The sequence below is a fragment of the Scatophagus argus genome, chromosome 24 (genome assembly GCF_020382885.2).
Source record: "Scatophagus argus isolate fScaArg1 chromosome 24, fScaArg1.pri, whole genome shotgun sequence".
Lineage (NCBI taxonomy): Eukaryota > Metazoa > Chordata > Actinopteri > Scatophagidae > Scatophagus > Scatophagus argus.
In genome coordinates, this window is record NC_058516.1 from 2,477,990 (window position 1) to 2,494,262 (window position 16,273).

Here is a 16,273-nt window from a genome sequence, read left to right on the forward strand (position 1 = left end):
AAATGTTCGAAACATAACAGATAAAAAATCTTATTATTTGGGATAACACTTCCATTTTAGTCAAACGCTCCTAAAAACATAAAACTGTAGGAGCACCTCAGTTAGCAATGTCCATCACATGAGTTTATTGCCCTTTTGTTATTGTTTAAAGGTACAATACATTTGACATCATGTAAAAGACACACAGGTGGGAGTCAGCCAGCTGAAACACAAAATGTCAACACCAGACTCCACTGACAAAACAGTCAATTTTACAAACAAAGCAACACCACGACTTCTGTGGGCGTTTTCATAGTTAACATGTTTTGAGGTCACTTAACTAAATATGAGCTTATGAACATTGATTTCAGTTTATACTTATAACCATTCAGTTTGGATTCAAAATCGCACTTCATGCATAACCATTACAATCAGCAGTTTGGTTTGCAGTCACTTGCGTCTTCAAACGAAAATACTGCAGTGCAGCAACCACTTTAAGGTTGTGTGAAGAGGAGCTTGTTTTAGGAGTCAGAATTGACTCAACAAAGCGAGGAGGGCAAAAACAGGAAGTTTTGTCTTGTCAGTTAAATAATGATTTGTTTTAAAGAGCAGTTTCTGGTCGACAAAATAAAATTACGGCTTGGGAATGTTTTTCTCTCTCTGCCTCATGTGCGTCTGCAGCGTTCTGGGAAAGAACGCCAGACAATATTGCTTCACTTCTTTAGGTGTCAGGCACAAACGGTCTCGGCAGAAGCAAGAGTTCGTAACCTGGACGGAAGAGCAATCATTTCAAAGTCACGAAAACATGAGAGACAGCTTGAAATTTTTGATATAATTGGACATTTTCTGCTGCTAGAAAGTCCCGAAGGAAAAGCTTCACCAAAATTTACTGCTCTGAAAAGGAAAAAAAAAGAGGCCACTGGTTTTGTATTGTTCAACCATCCGATACTTTAAAAAAAAAAAGAAAAAGCTCAGTCATCCTCTGAATCCCCTCTTAAGCCCTTTTATAAACCGTGTGACGCAAATCTCAAATAAGCAACAATGTCTGACAGTTTGTGCTGTGAATGGTTTAAAAAAAGAACAGTTAGCATTAACAGATGGCGCAGAGAACATCACATCTATAAAAACAGCGTTTGCATTAAGTCGACTGCCTGCTGAAGCACCACCTGCAGCAGGAAAATGTGAAAATTAAGCATTTGTGCTGACTTCTCCCCCTGTCGGCAATGAACACTGTCATCCACAGCACAGTTCATGCATATCCAGACCTTGAAGAAAAAAAACAACACCTGATTTTTCAGTTTAGCTGATATTTTAAAAATTAAGTAACATCGGAGACTGAACAGTGAAAATGTTTAGACTGAAGAAGAATACGTTTCGATACCCGTTAACCTCGTACTTTTTCACATTTTGCTGACCTGCGTAACCGTAAACTGACAATGAAACACAACAGCCCTCACATTTCTTTTCGCGGTGCTTTAGCTTGGCGTTCCTACAAAACTGCAGGCTGTGGTGATGAGTGGACTCAATGGAAACTGTCAGGGTTTGTTGCGTACTCAACCAGCAGCAGTACTGCTGCAGACGGAGTTGGCTAACTCAACCGCTAACAATGTTTAAACAGTATTCAAACTGGGGGCAGAAGCATTTAAGTGCTGCATAAAAGTCTGTCAGTCAGGAGTTTGATTTCCCCACGCGGGTCCTGATGATGCAGGACGACAACCGACAAAACTGTCCAATCAACGAGCTACCTGTCAGTCTGTTACGTTCGTGTTTATTCCTATGAGTTGGTTTGGAAAAAGTCAGTGTGTAGAGGGACCAGAACTGTGTGAAAACACCCCGTTAGTATCATTCAGAGTTGTAGCAAAGTCAGTTTATATGTACCCAAAACATGCTATAAATGATTTGCTTTGTATTAAAACCATATGAAACACAGCTGTGCACTCGGCTCCAGCTGCGTGCTGCTCCTTATCGACGGTGGCAAAGTCAGTCAGTCATACTTTAGCAAACCAACCACATAGTCTTTGTCTTTTAAGTCTCTTCTCTCATAAAACCATTTGAAAACACTTCTGACAAAGCATAAACCTCACCCACGTGTTGCTTAACAAAATGTGATTTGGATTAAAAAAAAAAACAGCTGTAAACACCAAATATAAAGTTGTCAGTTTCAAAAGTGACCTGCTGACAGGGGATTACTGCCCTGTTATGTCCGTTTCTTCATGTCAGGTGAAAAAAGAAAGTCTAAAAAGGAAAGTTCAGGCTGTGTGACGGCTCATGTCGCTTTGTCAAGAAAAAAAAAAAAATGTTTTTCATGCTGAAAAACTGATTCTGCTGCGGTCTCACAGTATGCTGTCCCAGACGAGAAGCCAGAGAACAAATCACTCCCATTGGCACTAAAATAAACACGAGGATGAAGTCTGAGTTTCCTCCACAGCAACATCAGGATTTCGCACAGTCAGTCTTACTGTTGTCTCACACTGGATGGTATGAAGTGGCTCATCTCTGGCAGTATAACAACATGCACATGTGCACCTTCATGATCCGTGGACACGAGGCCAGTAGAGGTCACTAAAAGGGCCGTGTGTGTGTGTGTGTGTGTGCGTGTGTGTGTCAGGGAGGGGGAGGTGATCCCCTCTCCATGAGAGCAGCAGATGGAGCTGACAGCAACCTGTTCATATGATCCTCTGCTTCCCATTGGCCACTGCACCCGTCACCTTCAAGTCTTGTTGATCCCTGCCCCGTGATTGGCTGTGACAGCAGGTGGGGCGGCAGCGTGCAGAATAACTGAGGAAGTAACGCCTGCGCTCGTCTTTTAAGTGATCTTCTCGTGCTGGATCTGGTAATAACAAGCCTGGAGGAGGAGGAGACGTCAACATTTACACATCAGCTCCTTTGTGGAAATTTACAGGAAAGTGTGGGACTACAAAATAAAGCGTTTCTGTGTGTGTGTGTGTGTGTGTTACCTTGAGCGTGGTGAACATGATGCCGTGCTCTCCATGCTGAACACAGGGGTCCATCAGGTCTTCAATCAGGTTGACCTCTGACCCCAAGTTCCTGATTCTGAGAACAAAAACAAGTCGGATTAGCCTCACACGACTGAGGGATTTTGTCCCTGCCGTTTATGAACAACAGAAGCGCGTCCGAGTGTGTGATGCTGACCGTGCACGCAGCACCACGTAGAGGAAGACAGGAAAGAGGTCGTCCATCGACCACAGGAAGTCCTGCTTGAGCAGCGACTGAACCTCCTGGGTGATCTCCTCAAAGGTGAGCTGGATCACCTGCAGCTTGTCTGACGGGGTGAACGTGGTGCTGCAAACACACAAGGAAAAAACTCATTCAGGATTCAGGAACGTACTTCCCAAGCGTTTTGGTGTTTTAGTGATGCTGCACCTGATCTGCTGTAGTGTTTCCACTGCAGAGGCGAAGCAGGCGTCCTTCGTGCTGGAGAGGACCTGGAGGAGACACACAGGCGAGGACAAACACTCCAATGCATCTGATGACTCTTCAAACTCACAGATCTCTTACTCAAATTCGTACTTGTTTTTGGCCTGAACACCCACTTTTGTAAGGTTCTTGCTCTATCAAAAGTGTGACAAAGTAAAACACTGAACTGTACCTGCTGCTTCTCCCCCACTGCAGGCATGGAGATGGGACTGGAAACAGGCCAAAATTTTCTGACAGGGGAAAAAAATAAACAGATGAAGTGATTATTTCTTTAAAAAACATTAAAATGAAGCACAGACTCCTTTGTTTAAGAGGCAGTGTGTGGCGTACTGCTGAACGCCCAGGAAGGCGAGCAGGGCCAGATCGGGCTGCTTGTTCAGGCGGAGGACACACTCCCAGTAGACGTCGTCTTCCCTCTCCTTGTCCAGAGCATAGAGGGTGAAGAGCGGCGGGTAGAGGCGAGGCAGGAGGACGGGGAGCAGCAGAGCCGAGCTGCTCACCACACGGCTGAGGAGACACACAGGAGGAGGTTAAAGTCATCAACGGAGCCCTGAGGAGCAGCACAGCTTCAAGGGGACACTGTCCGGTCTTTACCCGGGTTTTGGTGACTCTGGTGGGACATCAGCGGAGCCTTCATCCTTTTCGTCTTGGAGGTTGATGGTCGGCTCTGGAATTAGACCGCCCTCTTCTGGCAGGTCTGGGAAAAGAAACCTACAGAGAATTCACGGACACACAAACAAAATTACTGATGAACAACAGAAATTCAAAACCCCTTCATTTGCGTCCATTAAAAATCAAGCAATGTGCAGATCACTGAACTGCATGTGAGCTACCTGACAATCTGAAAGATGCGGTTGAGGTAAGACTTGATCTCTTTGACAGCCTGAGGCAGCAGCCGACGATTCGCTCCAACGCCCACGTAGGTCATGCGATAGACCCCCACCAGGGCTTCCACCAGCCGGCCCAGTGGGTGGAGAGGGGTGTCACACGCCTGGAGGAAGAAGGGAGGAATTAAAAGGCAAAATAATTCTGCTTCCTCAGCAGAACTTCAAACAGTTCAGGGTCCCTTTCAGTTTACACACATATATATATATATATATATAAAAAACCATACATAAGAGACTTGTTCACCACAAAAACACAACAGGACATATTGTCAACCTTGCAGAGGAATTTCAGCATTGAAATGAAATGAAATCAACCAATCAAGGGTGTTTAGTGTGCTGTCCTGTTGTGTGGAAGACCACCTGAAGTCAGATCACATTTGAAATTATGAGGACTGATTTCTTTTTCAACAACATCATCAGTTTGTTTAGCTGTAAACAGATCACACAAGATCTGCTGTTGCCATGGCAACCAAATGACGAGAGACTGAAACTCTGCGTTTATACTGACCTCCTCCTCGGAGGATTTACCTTGATGAGGTAGAGGCGGATGGTGTCAAATCTCTCCATAGTGATTGGTCCAACGTGCTGTGGGATGACCTCCAGACTCTCCAGGGTTCGGCTGTGACTTCGGGACAACATCTCCGGACTGGACGAGAAGAACAAACGTTTCAACTGTCATCATTTAAATTTGGCCATAACTTATTTCTTGTAGTTTGGCTACTTGCAAACGAGAAGAATCTGAAGACACCAACCTGTCCTGGATGTGCCGTCGGCTGGTGGTCAGGGCCACTGCGATGTTCTCCCAGGCTTTCCAGTCCTCTCCTTGGCCCGGCGCCTCGCAGCCCAGCTGGCTCCAACACTCATCAAACACCGCCTGCCACTTATCCTCGGCACACACACACAGACGCCCCAGCTTCCTGCAGCATCACACACAAAGTATATAAAGTATAACCAGACAAGCAAATGAAGCAAACATTGCCTGTTCCGTGTCTCATTTCACACGCTGTGAGCTTACACGGGTCGGGTTTTGTCCTTGTCTGTGTCAAACAGGTGTGGTTTGAAGTAGGATCCGGCCACTTTGAGGCCAGAGCCCCACTCGCCACTGAAGCTGCCCTCCAGGTAGTCACCGTTAGCCATGGTGAGCACGCCCTGCGAGAGAGCCAGTCAGTGCGTTAGACAACATGGTGTCCGAATGAAGCAAACTTTGATTGACTGAAAGTGTGAAGATTTGGTGACAAGCCCTGCATGAGCCTTAAGCTTCAGTTCAGTGGTGTTCATCAGTCACCTTTCCGTTCAGCGTCCAGTCGTCAGAGAATTCGCCCTCGTACGTGGTGTCGTCCTCTGACACGAGGACCCCACTGCCCTAAAAAACAACAACCACAAAAAACAGAGAAAACACCTCCATTCAGGTCCTTATTTACATCATTTACCGTGACGATCACAGTGACATGAAATGTGAGTAAAATCAAAGGAAGCGCTCACCATCATCTTATTATCTTTAAAGGCTCCTTCGTAGTACAGGCCAAACTGGGTGACAACGACGCCGATGCCCTGCCGCAGGTGGTCCTGCCACATGCCCATGTACTTCTCCCCTCTGGATACAAAACGAAAAACAAGCACAAACAAACAAACACATTTTTAGAAACTTAGGAAAACTGGCTTATTTGCAGCATTTTGGGTGGTTTACACAAAACATTATTGCTCTGTTTGTGAGAAAGAAAGACGGCGCGTAGAAATAAAACATCAAACATGTCTGACAGAGATGGTGAGCCTACTTTGTGATATCATCGAAGACGCCATAGCCGGTCTTCTTGTCCTGCAGCCACTGGCCAATGAAAACGCTCGGGGAGGAGGTGTTGAGCTTGCCGCTGCGCAGCATGCCGTGGCCGTGCCGCATGCCATCCTGGAAGGAGCCGTCGTAAACTTCACCGCTGGCATACCTGCAGACAGACGGAGGAGGGTGGGTCTCTTACAGACAGCCAATCAGCAGCTGCGTGTGCTGCGGAATGTGAGCGGCAAACTGAAATGAAACTATGAAACTGTCCGGAGAATAACTGATCATTTAAACCAATCAAAACAAGTAAGAGCCACAAGACAGATGGTGTGTCCCGTCCACAACACGGACTGTTTTCATACGCACTCACCTGTATGTCCCCAGGCCGTGCATCTTGCCATCTTTCCAGTGACCTTGGTAGTGATCGTTCTTGTTCAGCATCTTGTTGGGAGCAACAAAATCTCCAAAGCTACACAAAAACATGAGAACGATGAGGAAACTGCAGCTAAAAATCCCCCAACTTGTGAAAGAACGACACATAAGGCTCATGTAACATTTGACTAAACACGATGAGGTGCTGGTGGTCGGCACTCACCCATCTTCCAGTCCGTTCTTGAACGTTCCTGTGTATATTCTCCCATCAGGCCATTTTAACAATCCCCTGGAAAAAAGTGATTGATCCTGATCTTTATTTCATATCAATATCTTAAACATTCTATCTAAATGTGGACAGTCTGTGTGTCTAACCTGCCATTGGGCTTCCCGGCAAGCCAGCGTCCTTCGTACGTTGCCTCTTTCAGCCGCCCGTCCTTATAAAAAGTGTAGGAGGCCGTCCTGGAGATGGGAGGCTCCAGCTTTTGACCCGAGCTGACTGATGCTGAGTCCTGCCCCGCCCCACTCAGGGCCTGGTCCACTGCCTGGTTGATGGAGCGAAGCCACTTGGCCTAAGAAGCAAATACGTGCACGCTTTTAAGAAGGACATCACATGACGGTCCAGTTCATCTGAGTCGCAACAAATGGAAAAGCAGTTTGAAGCAGCATTAAAAGAAAATCTACCTTCTCCAAAGGAGAGGAGGCCAGCAGGGTGAACGTCTCCTCTGGTGTGATCACCTTCAGACCATGTCTGCGCACACACACACACACACACACACACACCAGTGATTACAGTCTATTATATACATCAGCACACAGAAAGCGTGCAAATATACCACTGTGTGACTTACAGTCCAGTGTTCTCCTCTGGGATCGGTTCCACCCAAAGCGTGGCCAAAGGGAATACATGATGGGTGGAGAACTGGAGGAGATGACAGGAACAAGCATGGAAGATGGAAAAGAAAGAGGAAAGGTGAGATGGCAGTTCAAGAGAAAAAAAATTAGGAAAGAAGAGAGGAGGAAGAAGGGAAAAGTTGAGTGTTGAGGAAGGGAACGAAACAGGAAATATCATCAACCTTATTCACATATCTGACCACACTGGGAGACATTTAGGAAAGAGATGAGGCCAGAAGGTGTGTATAGGCTGTACATACACATACACACACACACACTTCATTCATGATTAACAACAAAAATGCTGACAAGGAGGCAAAAATGAAATGAGGAAGTAAACACAACTCACAGTAAATCTTTTAAATTTTTTAAAAAAAATATTTCTAAAATAGTTTGTTTGCTCTTTACATTTCTGCCAATTCTCAATAATTTTGAGCCATATTCACATCGTTGCAGCTTATTAAGAAGAAAGCAAAAAAGGATGTGAGGAAGAATAGAAATATATTATAGAAAAAAAACTGTAAAAGGAAGTTGCTATTCTCGCGAGACTGAGAACAACAATGCACTGGTGCAGACCAGAAGAACAGGAAGTAAATAAGTTTAAAAGGAAATAAATAGGAAATAAAAAGGAAGTCAACCACAATTTAAAAGGAAATAAAGGGAAAGAAAGAAGATTACCCTCCAGTATGTCAAAATCTGTCATGCAAGACAACATAACTTTCACATGTTTTAATAAGGAGGTTAAAAACTAAGCATGCATGTTCTGCACCAACAACCTGTTTCTCATTCACACAAACCAGGAAGTAAAGAAGGAAAACAACACACAGGAGGAAGCAAGGGGGTCAAAAAGCAGGTAAAAGTGAAGGTAAAAGGAAGAAAGGCAAAGAGAGGTGATGAAAAGGAGGGGGGAGTAAAGAAGGAATAAAGAAAGTGAGAAATAAGGAAGGAAGGAAATTAAACAGGAAGTAAGAAGGGAAGTAAAAATAAAAGAAAGGAAGTAAAATAGGAAATGAACTAAGTAAGGAAGCTGTTTTTATTTCAAACAATGACAGAACATCACACAGTCAGCAAGGAGCAGGACTGATGTGTGCGGGAACAACCACAGGAAGTGCAGACCAGGAGAGAAGTTCAGACAGACCCCGAGGAGACAAACAGGGACAGAGGGAAGCTTTGGACAAGTGGACCGGAGACTGTCGGTGAAATCGAAAGGAAAGAACGGACAATAAGGGTTCATTCTGTCCTTCCCAATCGTATGCCAGTTTCTTCAACAGGAGAGAGACACTCTGAGAAGAAACAAATACTTTCAGAGGGTTTTGTTTTTTGAGTTTTGTCTGTCAGCAATGCATAAGAATAAAAATAAATGCATTAGAACCCATTGAGCGTTGGTTACAGTGAGTTCATCTTCCCATGCAGTCTCCCTCAGCAGGCAGAGGGTGAAGGTGGGAATAGGGCTGGGTATCACCGGACGTATTTAAAGGAGCAATGCACCTCCAATCAGGACATTCTTCTACTGATGCCACTGTTTCAGACAAGCAAGTCCTCGTTCTATGCAAAAACCTTCTCTAAAATTAAAAGGCTGACTGAAAATTATATAATGCAAACGAAGAAAGACGTAATAAGAAAGACAATGAGGTACAGAAAGAAAGAAAGGAAGTAAAGAAAGAAAGGAAGGATGTGCAGAGAGAAGAAAGTAAAACGGAACAAAGAAAGAATCAAAGGGGAAACTAATCAAGAAAATGGTGTAACTGGATTGTATCTATCTTGTTTTATGGGGGTGTGCGTTTGTGCTGGAGTGTGTTTGATGTAATTTTAAATGTGAGTCAGCAAAAACAGAGCTGATCCTATGACACAGAGCCCCAAGCCCTACACGCACGCACACACACACACACACACACACACACACACACACACACACACACACACACACACACACACACAGAAGAGAGGGCAGAGTGGGACGGGGAGCGTTCAGGTCGCTCTGCTCACATCTGCCTCTGGCTGCGTACTTACGAGACTTTTATAAGGCGCCACGCCCTGACAGCACGGAGGCAAGCACACACAAACGCTTTAGACACACCAAGTTACAGCGTCTGAAATATGGACGATTTCATGAAACTGAAAGGATGTGTGTGTGTGGAGCTCACCTGTGCATGGACCAAAGCGTCGGTGAAAAGGATGAACCAGTTGACGGAGAACCTCCCGGCGTTCTGCAGGGTCAGAGCTTTGTTGCTGCTCTCGCAGATGAGCCGGCGGTGAGGCTTCCTCAGCGAGTCCTAACCACAGACAATGACCCCATTCAGCTGGATGTGACACCATGTGACACCTTGAGGTAATGAAAGGGAACGCACACGCTCAGCACGTTTTACCGTCATTTTGCCGGGGAAGCTCTTCCAGAAATGAAACGTGTATTCGGCGTCCTTCCTTTTTCTCTTCAGCTGGAGGGCCAACGCCTCGAACTTGGAGCAGCTGTCCTGCAGCCTCTGGTAGTCACTGGAGCACTGAAAACACAGAGTTCATATTGCTTTCCAAGCCGAACGAGAAAAAGACTGACATTTCAATAAAACGTTCAAGATGCCAAAGAAAAAAATATTTTGCTAAAATAATCTGAAAACAGTAGATAAAATTTTCAAACAAAGTCACCCGTAGCTGTTGACTTGCATTTGTTTCACCCACCACTTCGAAGCAGGTGGCCAGTTTGAGCAGCAGCCGGCTGTACTCCTGAAGGTGGCGGGCTGGGAGGTAGAACAGCGCCACCAGGAGGTCGGCCATGGAGGGGTTCTCCTCGCTGCACTCCGACAGCCTCTGAAGCAGCTCGGGACTCTTCCCAAAGAAATCTCTTCAAAGAAAATGAGCACAAGTTACTAAAAATTCTAAATATAACCACATTTTCACATTTAAAGTAATGTTCTGTGCTCAGGTGTCACTGCCATACTGTGACACACAGTGTGTTTGTGTGCGCTCACAGTGAGGGTTTGGTCAGGGTCTGGAAGCCTCCCATCACCTGGAAGTCGCCCACAGCGCTGCAGTACCTTGATGAAGAGAAAACTGTGTCAGGTTCTATCTGATGAAATGTACTCATGCCCAAAGTCATGATGGTGAACACGTACTCCTGGTAAGACTCGAGGAAGACGCTGGTGTGGTCGAGGACGAGCAGACCCTTGATGTTGCGGTCACGGCGTAGGTTGGCGGTGAGGCTGGCGCCGTGCTGCCCGGTCAGGTGACACAGGCGGCTGAATCGGCGCGCCAGACTCTGCAGGAGCCCGAGGGCCACCTGGCCGAGGGCCGAACTCAGAGACTCTGGGGAAGGATGACACACAAACTGTGTTCATACTGACATGAAACTCACCTCAGCCTTCTCTTGTCTCTTGTGTCACTCTTACCCAGCTCCAGCAGGGGGCGTATTATCTGCGTCTTGATGTTACACAGCTTGCAGTAGAACTTGCGCTCAGCTGACGCCAGCTCGTGGAGGCTGGCGATGAAGCCCATCACGTTTCTGTCCGAGAGAGCCACACAGTGCTGGCCGCCCGCAAACACATTGCTCACGTAACGCAGCTGAAACACGCAGAAACAATGGGATGAAAACACACACACACACGGATTTTACCCTTCATAAAATGTGACATGCATTGAAATGCTTTGTCCTTACATTCATGCAGAAGGGGAGCAGCACAGGCTGCTGAGTGTAGCCTCCTCCTGCCCGCTGCTCCTCTTCCTCTCCTTCCTCCTGCTGCTCCAGCTCCTTTCCCTGGCTCTCTTCCGCCTCCTCTTTCACCTGCTGTCCGCTGTAATAGATGATGGGCTGGATGCAGTCTCCGTCGGCGAGCAGGAGGGTGTGCCTCTCTCCGGCACTCACGTCCCAGACCCGGATGCCCTCCGACATCTGAAGCAGAGAGGGAGTTAGTGAGGAAGGATTCGTGTGTGTTTACTGCTCGTGCAGGAGGTGGTTTCCTCACCTTTGCCGGGCGGGGGACGGTGCTGGGTGACTCCATGTGGCCAAGCTGACCACAACTGTTACTTCCCCATGAAAACACCTGAAAGACAGAAGTCAGGGATTCTCTTCTGCATTTTTTTCTCAACATAGCGTTTAACAGTAGTCATTTTATTTGTTTCATTTCATTTGTTTGTTCATTTAGAAACAAATGTGTGAAAAATCATTCCACCTTTTCTCCAGGTTACAGACTCACCTGAGACTGAGCGGTCAGTGCGAGGGAGTGATGAGCGCCGGCCGCCACCCGCACCACCTCCTTATTGTTCAGACTCTTGATGCACAGCGGCTGTAATCTGTAAACACATACACACACACACACATACACACACCCCACAGGTTTTTTTAAATGCTTTTTTCATATATAAATGTTCCACCACATTCAGTGTCTGAAATTGTGTTTTTGATTGGTGCATTTAAGCCCAGGAAAAACGTCAGAAAGATCACAAACAGGTGTGAAGAGACTTTCTCCTACCTGGCCAGAGTGTCTCCATGTCCCAGCTGTCCGTGCTCGCATTGGCCCCAACTCCACACCTCCGTCTGCAGGGTGGGAAACACCTCCTGGACCTCAGGGACGGCCCCTCCCAGCGGGGTGAGGGCGACGGCACGCATCCTGGGACGGCCGGCTTTCCTCAGCAGCCGTGGAGACACTGCGGACGCACGGAGAGAGAAAAAAAGTCCTAAAAGTCTTTTCCTTTTTTAACTTATTTCACTGGTCTCACGTTAGCAGGTGTCACATTCCTGAATAACCCTTGAGAGTCTTCATCGGTGTAAGTTAATGAACTGTGCAAACGCTGATATGTTTCCAGGGCGAGTCTAAAAACTAAAAGTAGCTCTGACCCTGAATGGCTCTCGTGTGCAAAGTCCAGCACAAGAAAATCAATGTGTGTTATCGGAACAAAAACACGGCCACACGGAGACAGCAGTGACGTCCATCAGCTCACATCATGCAGGTCGTGTCAGACACCCCCTGCCATCCAGCAGACAAACAATGAGAAGGCACAGACAGAGCAAACATGAGGGGAGCAGAAAGAAATCAACTTGTTTTTGCCATAACATCATTTTATGATATTTAACAGATATGATGACAGAATGGGGGAAGTCAATCCAAACTATCTAGTTTGAAAACCTGCTTCATCCTTGATCCTCTCTCTCTCAAACACCCAAAACCTTCATTCTGCTCTATTAAATCTGCTAAATCCCTCCAACGTTTTCTTGATCACTGAAAAAGCCCTGTCAGGTTGGGGGCTGAATCTGCATTCCTCAGTGCTTCTAATCCCACAAAGGGGACCATTCAGACTTGCTAACCCTGCTCACACATAACGCAGGAGTTGAAGCTCGAGTCCTGGCTCACAGTTTGCTGTTTCATTCTGGCATTGCGTGCCCGAGTGGGATTTATCATTGTTAAATTATGACAACACAGCAATTACCTGATGTCTAAATTGTTACTACTGTGTCTTGAGAACAGTTAGTGCACCGGGAGCCACGTTCTTAAATGGATTAGAGAGAATTCAAAATAATGCTTCTTGTATTTAATGACTGTCCATGCAGGTGACAGAATGTAAAAAGACTCAGGTGTGCACAAAGTGACGCAGCGAAGCCCTTGCCATGCTCACGAGCTCAACGAGGAAGCCAAACACGCACATCAACCTGCACACGCGCAAGGCGTACTTACGCAGCAGCGAATAGGAGGAGGATAAGAGGTGAACAGCGTATCTACCCTGTGAGAGGAGTCCAGGCAGCGAGAGACGGCGACGCAGCCCCTCGGCCTCCTCCTCGCGGATGTCCCCCGTGCTGGAGCTCTTCTTGGCCTGCACAGAGTCCTCCAGACGGACGCGCTCTGCAGTGCTATCGGCCACAACACCCGCGAGGCCCGCCGGCCCACCTGACCTTGCCGCTCCGGAGGGCAGGTAGGTCATCATCCTCTTGAGGGACAAGGCCTCGTAGGTGGAGGCAACCCGCTCGCCCACTGCAGAGGCGCAGGACGCCACCAGGCTGTTGAGCGTGGAGCTGGGGGTGGAGGAGGAGACTCCTCCTGCTGAGGGCTGGAGGAGAGACAGACTTACTCAGTTTGGTTATGTAGCATTTCGTTTTTATTTTTATTACTTGTATAATCTTTCATGAAAGGATGAAAAGAAACTAGTTCTTTCAGATTTTTAAAACCAGCTCAACAGTATTTGATATTTTCATACAGCTGTGATCCAGTCCAACTCACCAGCAGAGTGTGCAGTCCTCCAGCGGTGGCCTTCGCTGTCTGCTCGGCCACCGAGTTGTCAGAAAGCTTCTTCAGGTAGTCTTTGACAGCCTGCTCATCTGGATAAGGGGAATTCTTGACACCCACAGAAACACCACCGTTGGACTGAACTGATGGGTCCGAGTCTGAGGCTGGCAGGGCTCCGTTTGTCAGTAAGGCTGACTCCTTTGTCTCCGAGTCCTGATGATGTGTGGCGTCAGAGGAGGGGTCGGCGCCTTGAGCAGGCGTTGGGTACACTGAGGTGGAGGCCTGGGAGGGGAGGACTGGCTCGGACGGGGATGTTTTGAGCCCTTGTGTGGGAGCAGGCGCCTCCAGCATGCCCTCATCCTCGGTGAGTTCGACACCGACGGGGCAGTAGTGACCGTCAGAGATGATGACATGGTCCTCTTTGTCTGTCATTGTGTACAGCAGCTGGTTACACTGTCTGCATTTGTCCACAGGGGGGCGGTGGACATCCTGAGGGCCCAGGCAGCGCACCAGAGCCAGGCTGTGTGACGCCCCACAGGCCACCTGGAGTACATACCTGCCTGCCAAATGTTCAACTTTTTGTGGTTTCCACACTGGAAAGATGGTGGTGTTGAGGCCCAGTTGGCAACCGCTGCCCCACGCCCAGACCTCCCGCTGAGCCGACAGCGCCAGGGTGTGCTGCTCTCCACACGCCACCTCCTGCACCGGGACCGTCTGCGGAGGGCTGGTGTCGGGGTCCACCACGGCGACCGGAGTCGGGTTGGGGACGGTGCTGAGCCCCGTCAAGCCGCACTGACCCCAGCTGTTGTCGCCCCACATGTGGACCCCACCATCCTCTGTCACAGCCCCGCTGTGGAAGCTTCCAGCCGCAACAGCGACCACCCGCTGGCCGCTGAGCGCGCTCTCCAGAGTGGGTTTCTCCGGCTCGGGCACTTGACTCTGCTTCCACAGCAAATCGCCAAAACTGTACACCTGCCCTCCTGAATCAGGGGCAACAACAGCACAAGAATCAAAGAAGAACTTGGCAGGTGATAAATGTTAAAAAATCCTATTAACTTTGCTTAATGTTTAGCGTTACCTTCCACCAGCAGGACTCCATGCCGTGTGCCCAGGGCCACCTGAAGGACAGGACGGGGGAGGAGCAACCTTTCCGGGGTGACGCTGCAAGAGTAGCCCTTCCAGGTGTGGAGCAGGCCCCGCTCTCCACCACCATCATCCCCAGAGCTGCAAGAATCAGAATCAGGTGACAAATGTTCAGATCCGCTTTTAAAAACAGGCTCAGAAATTCCCTAGAGGAGCATAACGCTGTTGTTTAAAGTTATTCAAACTGAAGGAAACGGCGTTTGTGTGGGGGACTACTTTCAGCGGTGGATCAATACACACTTGGCGCTGCAGTGAAGATGGTGTGACTGTTACTGAAGGAACACCATGTCTCACTGTGCAGCACAGTCGCTTGCTTATTTTGGAGCAGTTTTTAATAGTTTTGGGCGCTCTGTGGGGCAGAGATCAAGATCAATTTGGCCTGAGTCGCTGTCTCATCCTCCCTCCTCCTGTGCAGCACCCCGTCTGAACAACAGATGTTTTGTGGGTGAAAAACAGAAGTGAGCACAACTCCGTGGGCGATGTCACATGGCGATCACGTACAAGGCACAAAGCAGCAGAACAAGGAGTCCTGCGGACAGACCTACCTCTTCCTCTGGGTTTCCATCGGTGGGGTTTATTTCTCCAGAAGCATGTCAGACTCAGGGCTGCTGTCACTACTGGATGCAGACCTACAATCCACACAAAACACACCTCATTAGCTGCCACACGGCTCCGCCAGCTCGCACACGATTGTCAATGAAAACATGCATCACTTAGGTTGCCAAAAGTCACTTAGCCTGAATGTCAGCCCAAATTTTCAGGGAAAGCCCCGAAGTAAACTGGTCAGACGTGGTGAAAAGTCAAAGCGAAAGCAGCCACGGTTTCATTTTCGTTCGTTTCGGACTTTTGCTCTTTGCTCTGGTTGGTGATTTGACACCCAAAACTTGCTCTCAAAAATTAACAGTCACGAACCGCCGTCACCCCAGACAGGTGTTTCCATCTGTCTCTGGCTGCTGGTGGCTAACGTTAATCTGGCTAGCTAATCAGTCCAGCTAACTAGCCAAACCGCTACTCCAAACTACAGGTTGTCTCTTCCCTATTTTCGTGGATAAACAGCGTCTTCTTTCTTACCAGCTGGCTCTACACGCCGCTCCTAAATGTGTTCACTGAGACATGGGAGCAGTTCACGCATCCGTTGAGTTGTTTGGCAGCTAAATGCGGCTGGTCCTTCTGATGTTGACACACACAGGAGCCGCTTATGCCAAAGATCGTCTATACGCAAGCGGGTTCGCTCAGCAACAAGATCGAGAGACAACAGCCTTAAAGTGATACTACTACTAGTGCGCATTTGAAAAACTCTGTGACTGTTGCACATTTAGTTGTAGCATTTAGTTCAGCACAGTTGCCCTGTGCAATCAAAACCATAAGGACCATAAAACATTTTGGGGACTGATTTGAACATTTTAATTCAAACTTATATTTCTTTCCAAACATAAAACTGCAGTTACCAAAACAGTAGCAGAGTGGGACCTCTTACTTAGGTAGTGAACAGCAGTTCTTCTTCTTCTTCTTTACTTCTGCCTCGAAACTTTGTATACAGACTCAATGACCCCACCTGATGGCGAAAGCGGTGCTGCACA

At 47.7% G+C, this 16,273-nt stretch overlaps 1 protein-coding gene across 5 annotated transcripts; it reads right to left on the reverse strand.

Annotated features, from left to right (window-relative positions):
* Positions 1–101: 101 nt before the first annotated feature.
* als2b (alsin Rho guanine nucleotide exchange factor ALS2 b) lies at positions 102–15,901 on the reverse strand. 5 transcript variants are annotated; one of them, XM_046382647.1, is made up of 35 exons: positions 15,765–15,901; positions 15,239–15,322; positions 14,629–14,774; positions 13,545–14,530; positions 13,050–13,374; positions 11,805–11,979; positions 11,529–11,625; positions 11,298–11,375; positions 10,991–11,224; positions 10,725–10,896; positions 10,452–10,641; positions 10,308–10,373; positions 10,018–10,180; positions 9,711–9,842; positions 9,489–9,617; positions 9,355–9,378; positions 7,302–7,372; positions 7,135–7,201; positions 6,826–7,022; positions 6,674–6,739; positions 6,449–6,547; positions 6,080–6,244; positions 5,787–5,898; positions 5,590–5,667; positions 5,320–5,453; positions 5,057–5,221; positions 4,833–4,950; positions 4,251–4,408; positions 4,012–4,128; positions 3,748–3,924; positions 3,590–3,647; positions 3,364–3,425; positions 3,133–3,282; positions 2,937–3,033; positions 102–2,824 (listed from the first exon to the last, which is right to left on the reverse strand). In XM_046382647.1, exons 2-35 carry the CDS (start codon positions 15,256–15,258, stop codon positions 2,786–2,788), a joined length of 5,067 nt encoding a protein of 1,688 aa, XP_046238603.1. In that variant the 5' UTR covers positions 15,259–15,322; positions 15,765–15,901; the 3' UTR covers positions 102–2,785. The 5 variants fall into 5 exon arrangements, with proteins under 5 accessions (XP_046238603.1, XP_046238601.1, XP_046238600.1 ...); XM_046382645.1 differs by having other exon boundaries at positions 10,003–10,180; XM_046382644.1 differs by having other exon boundaries at positions 9,985–10,180.
* Positions 15,902–16,273: the final 372 nt, after the last annotated feature.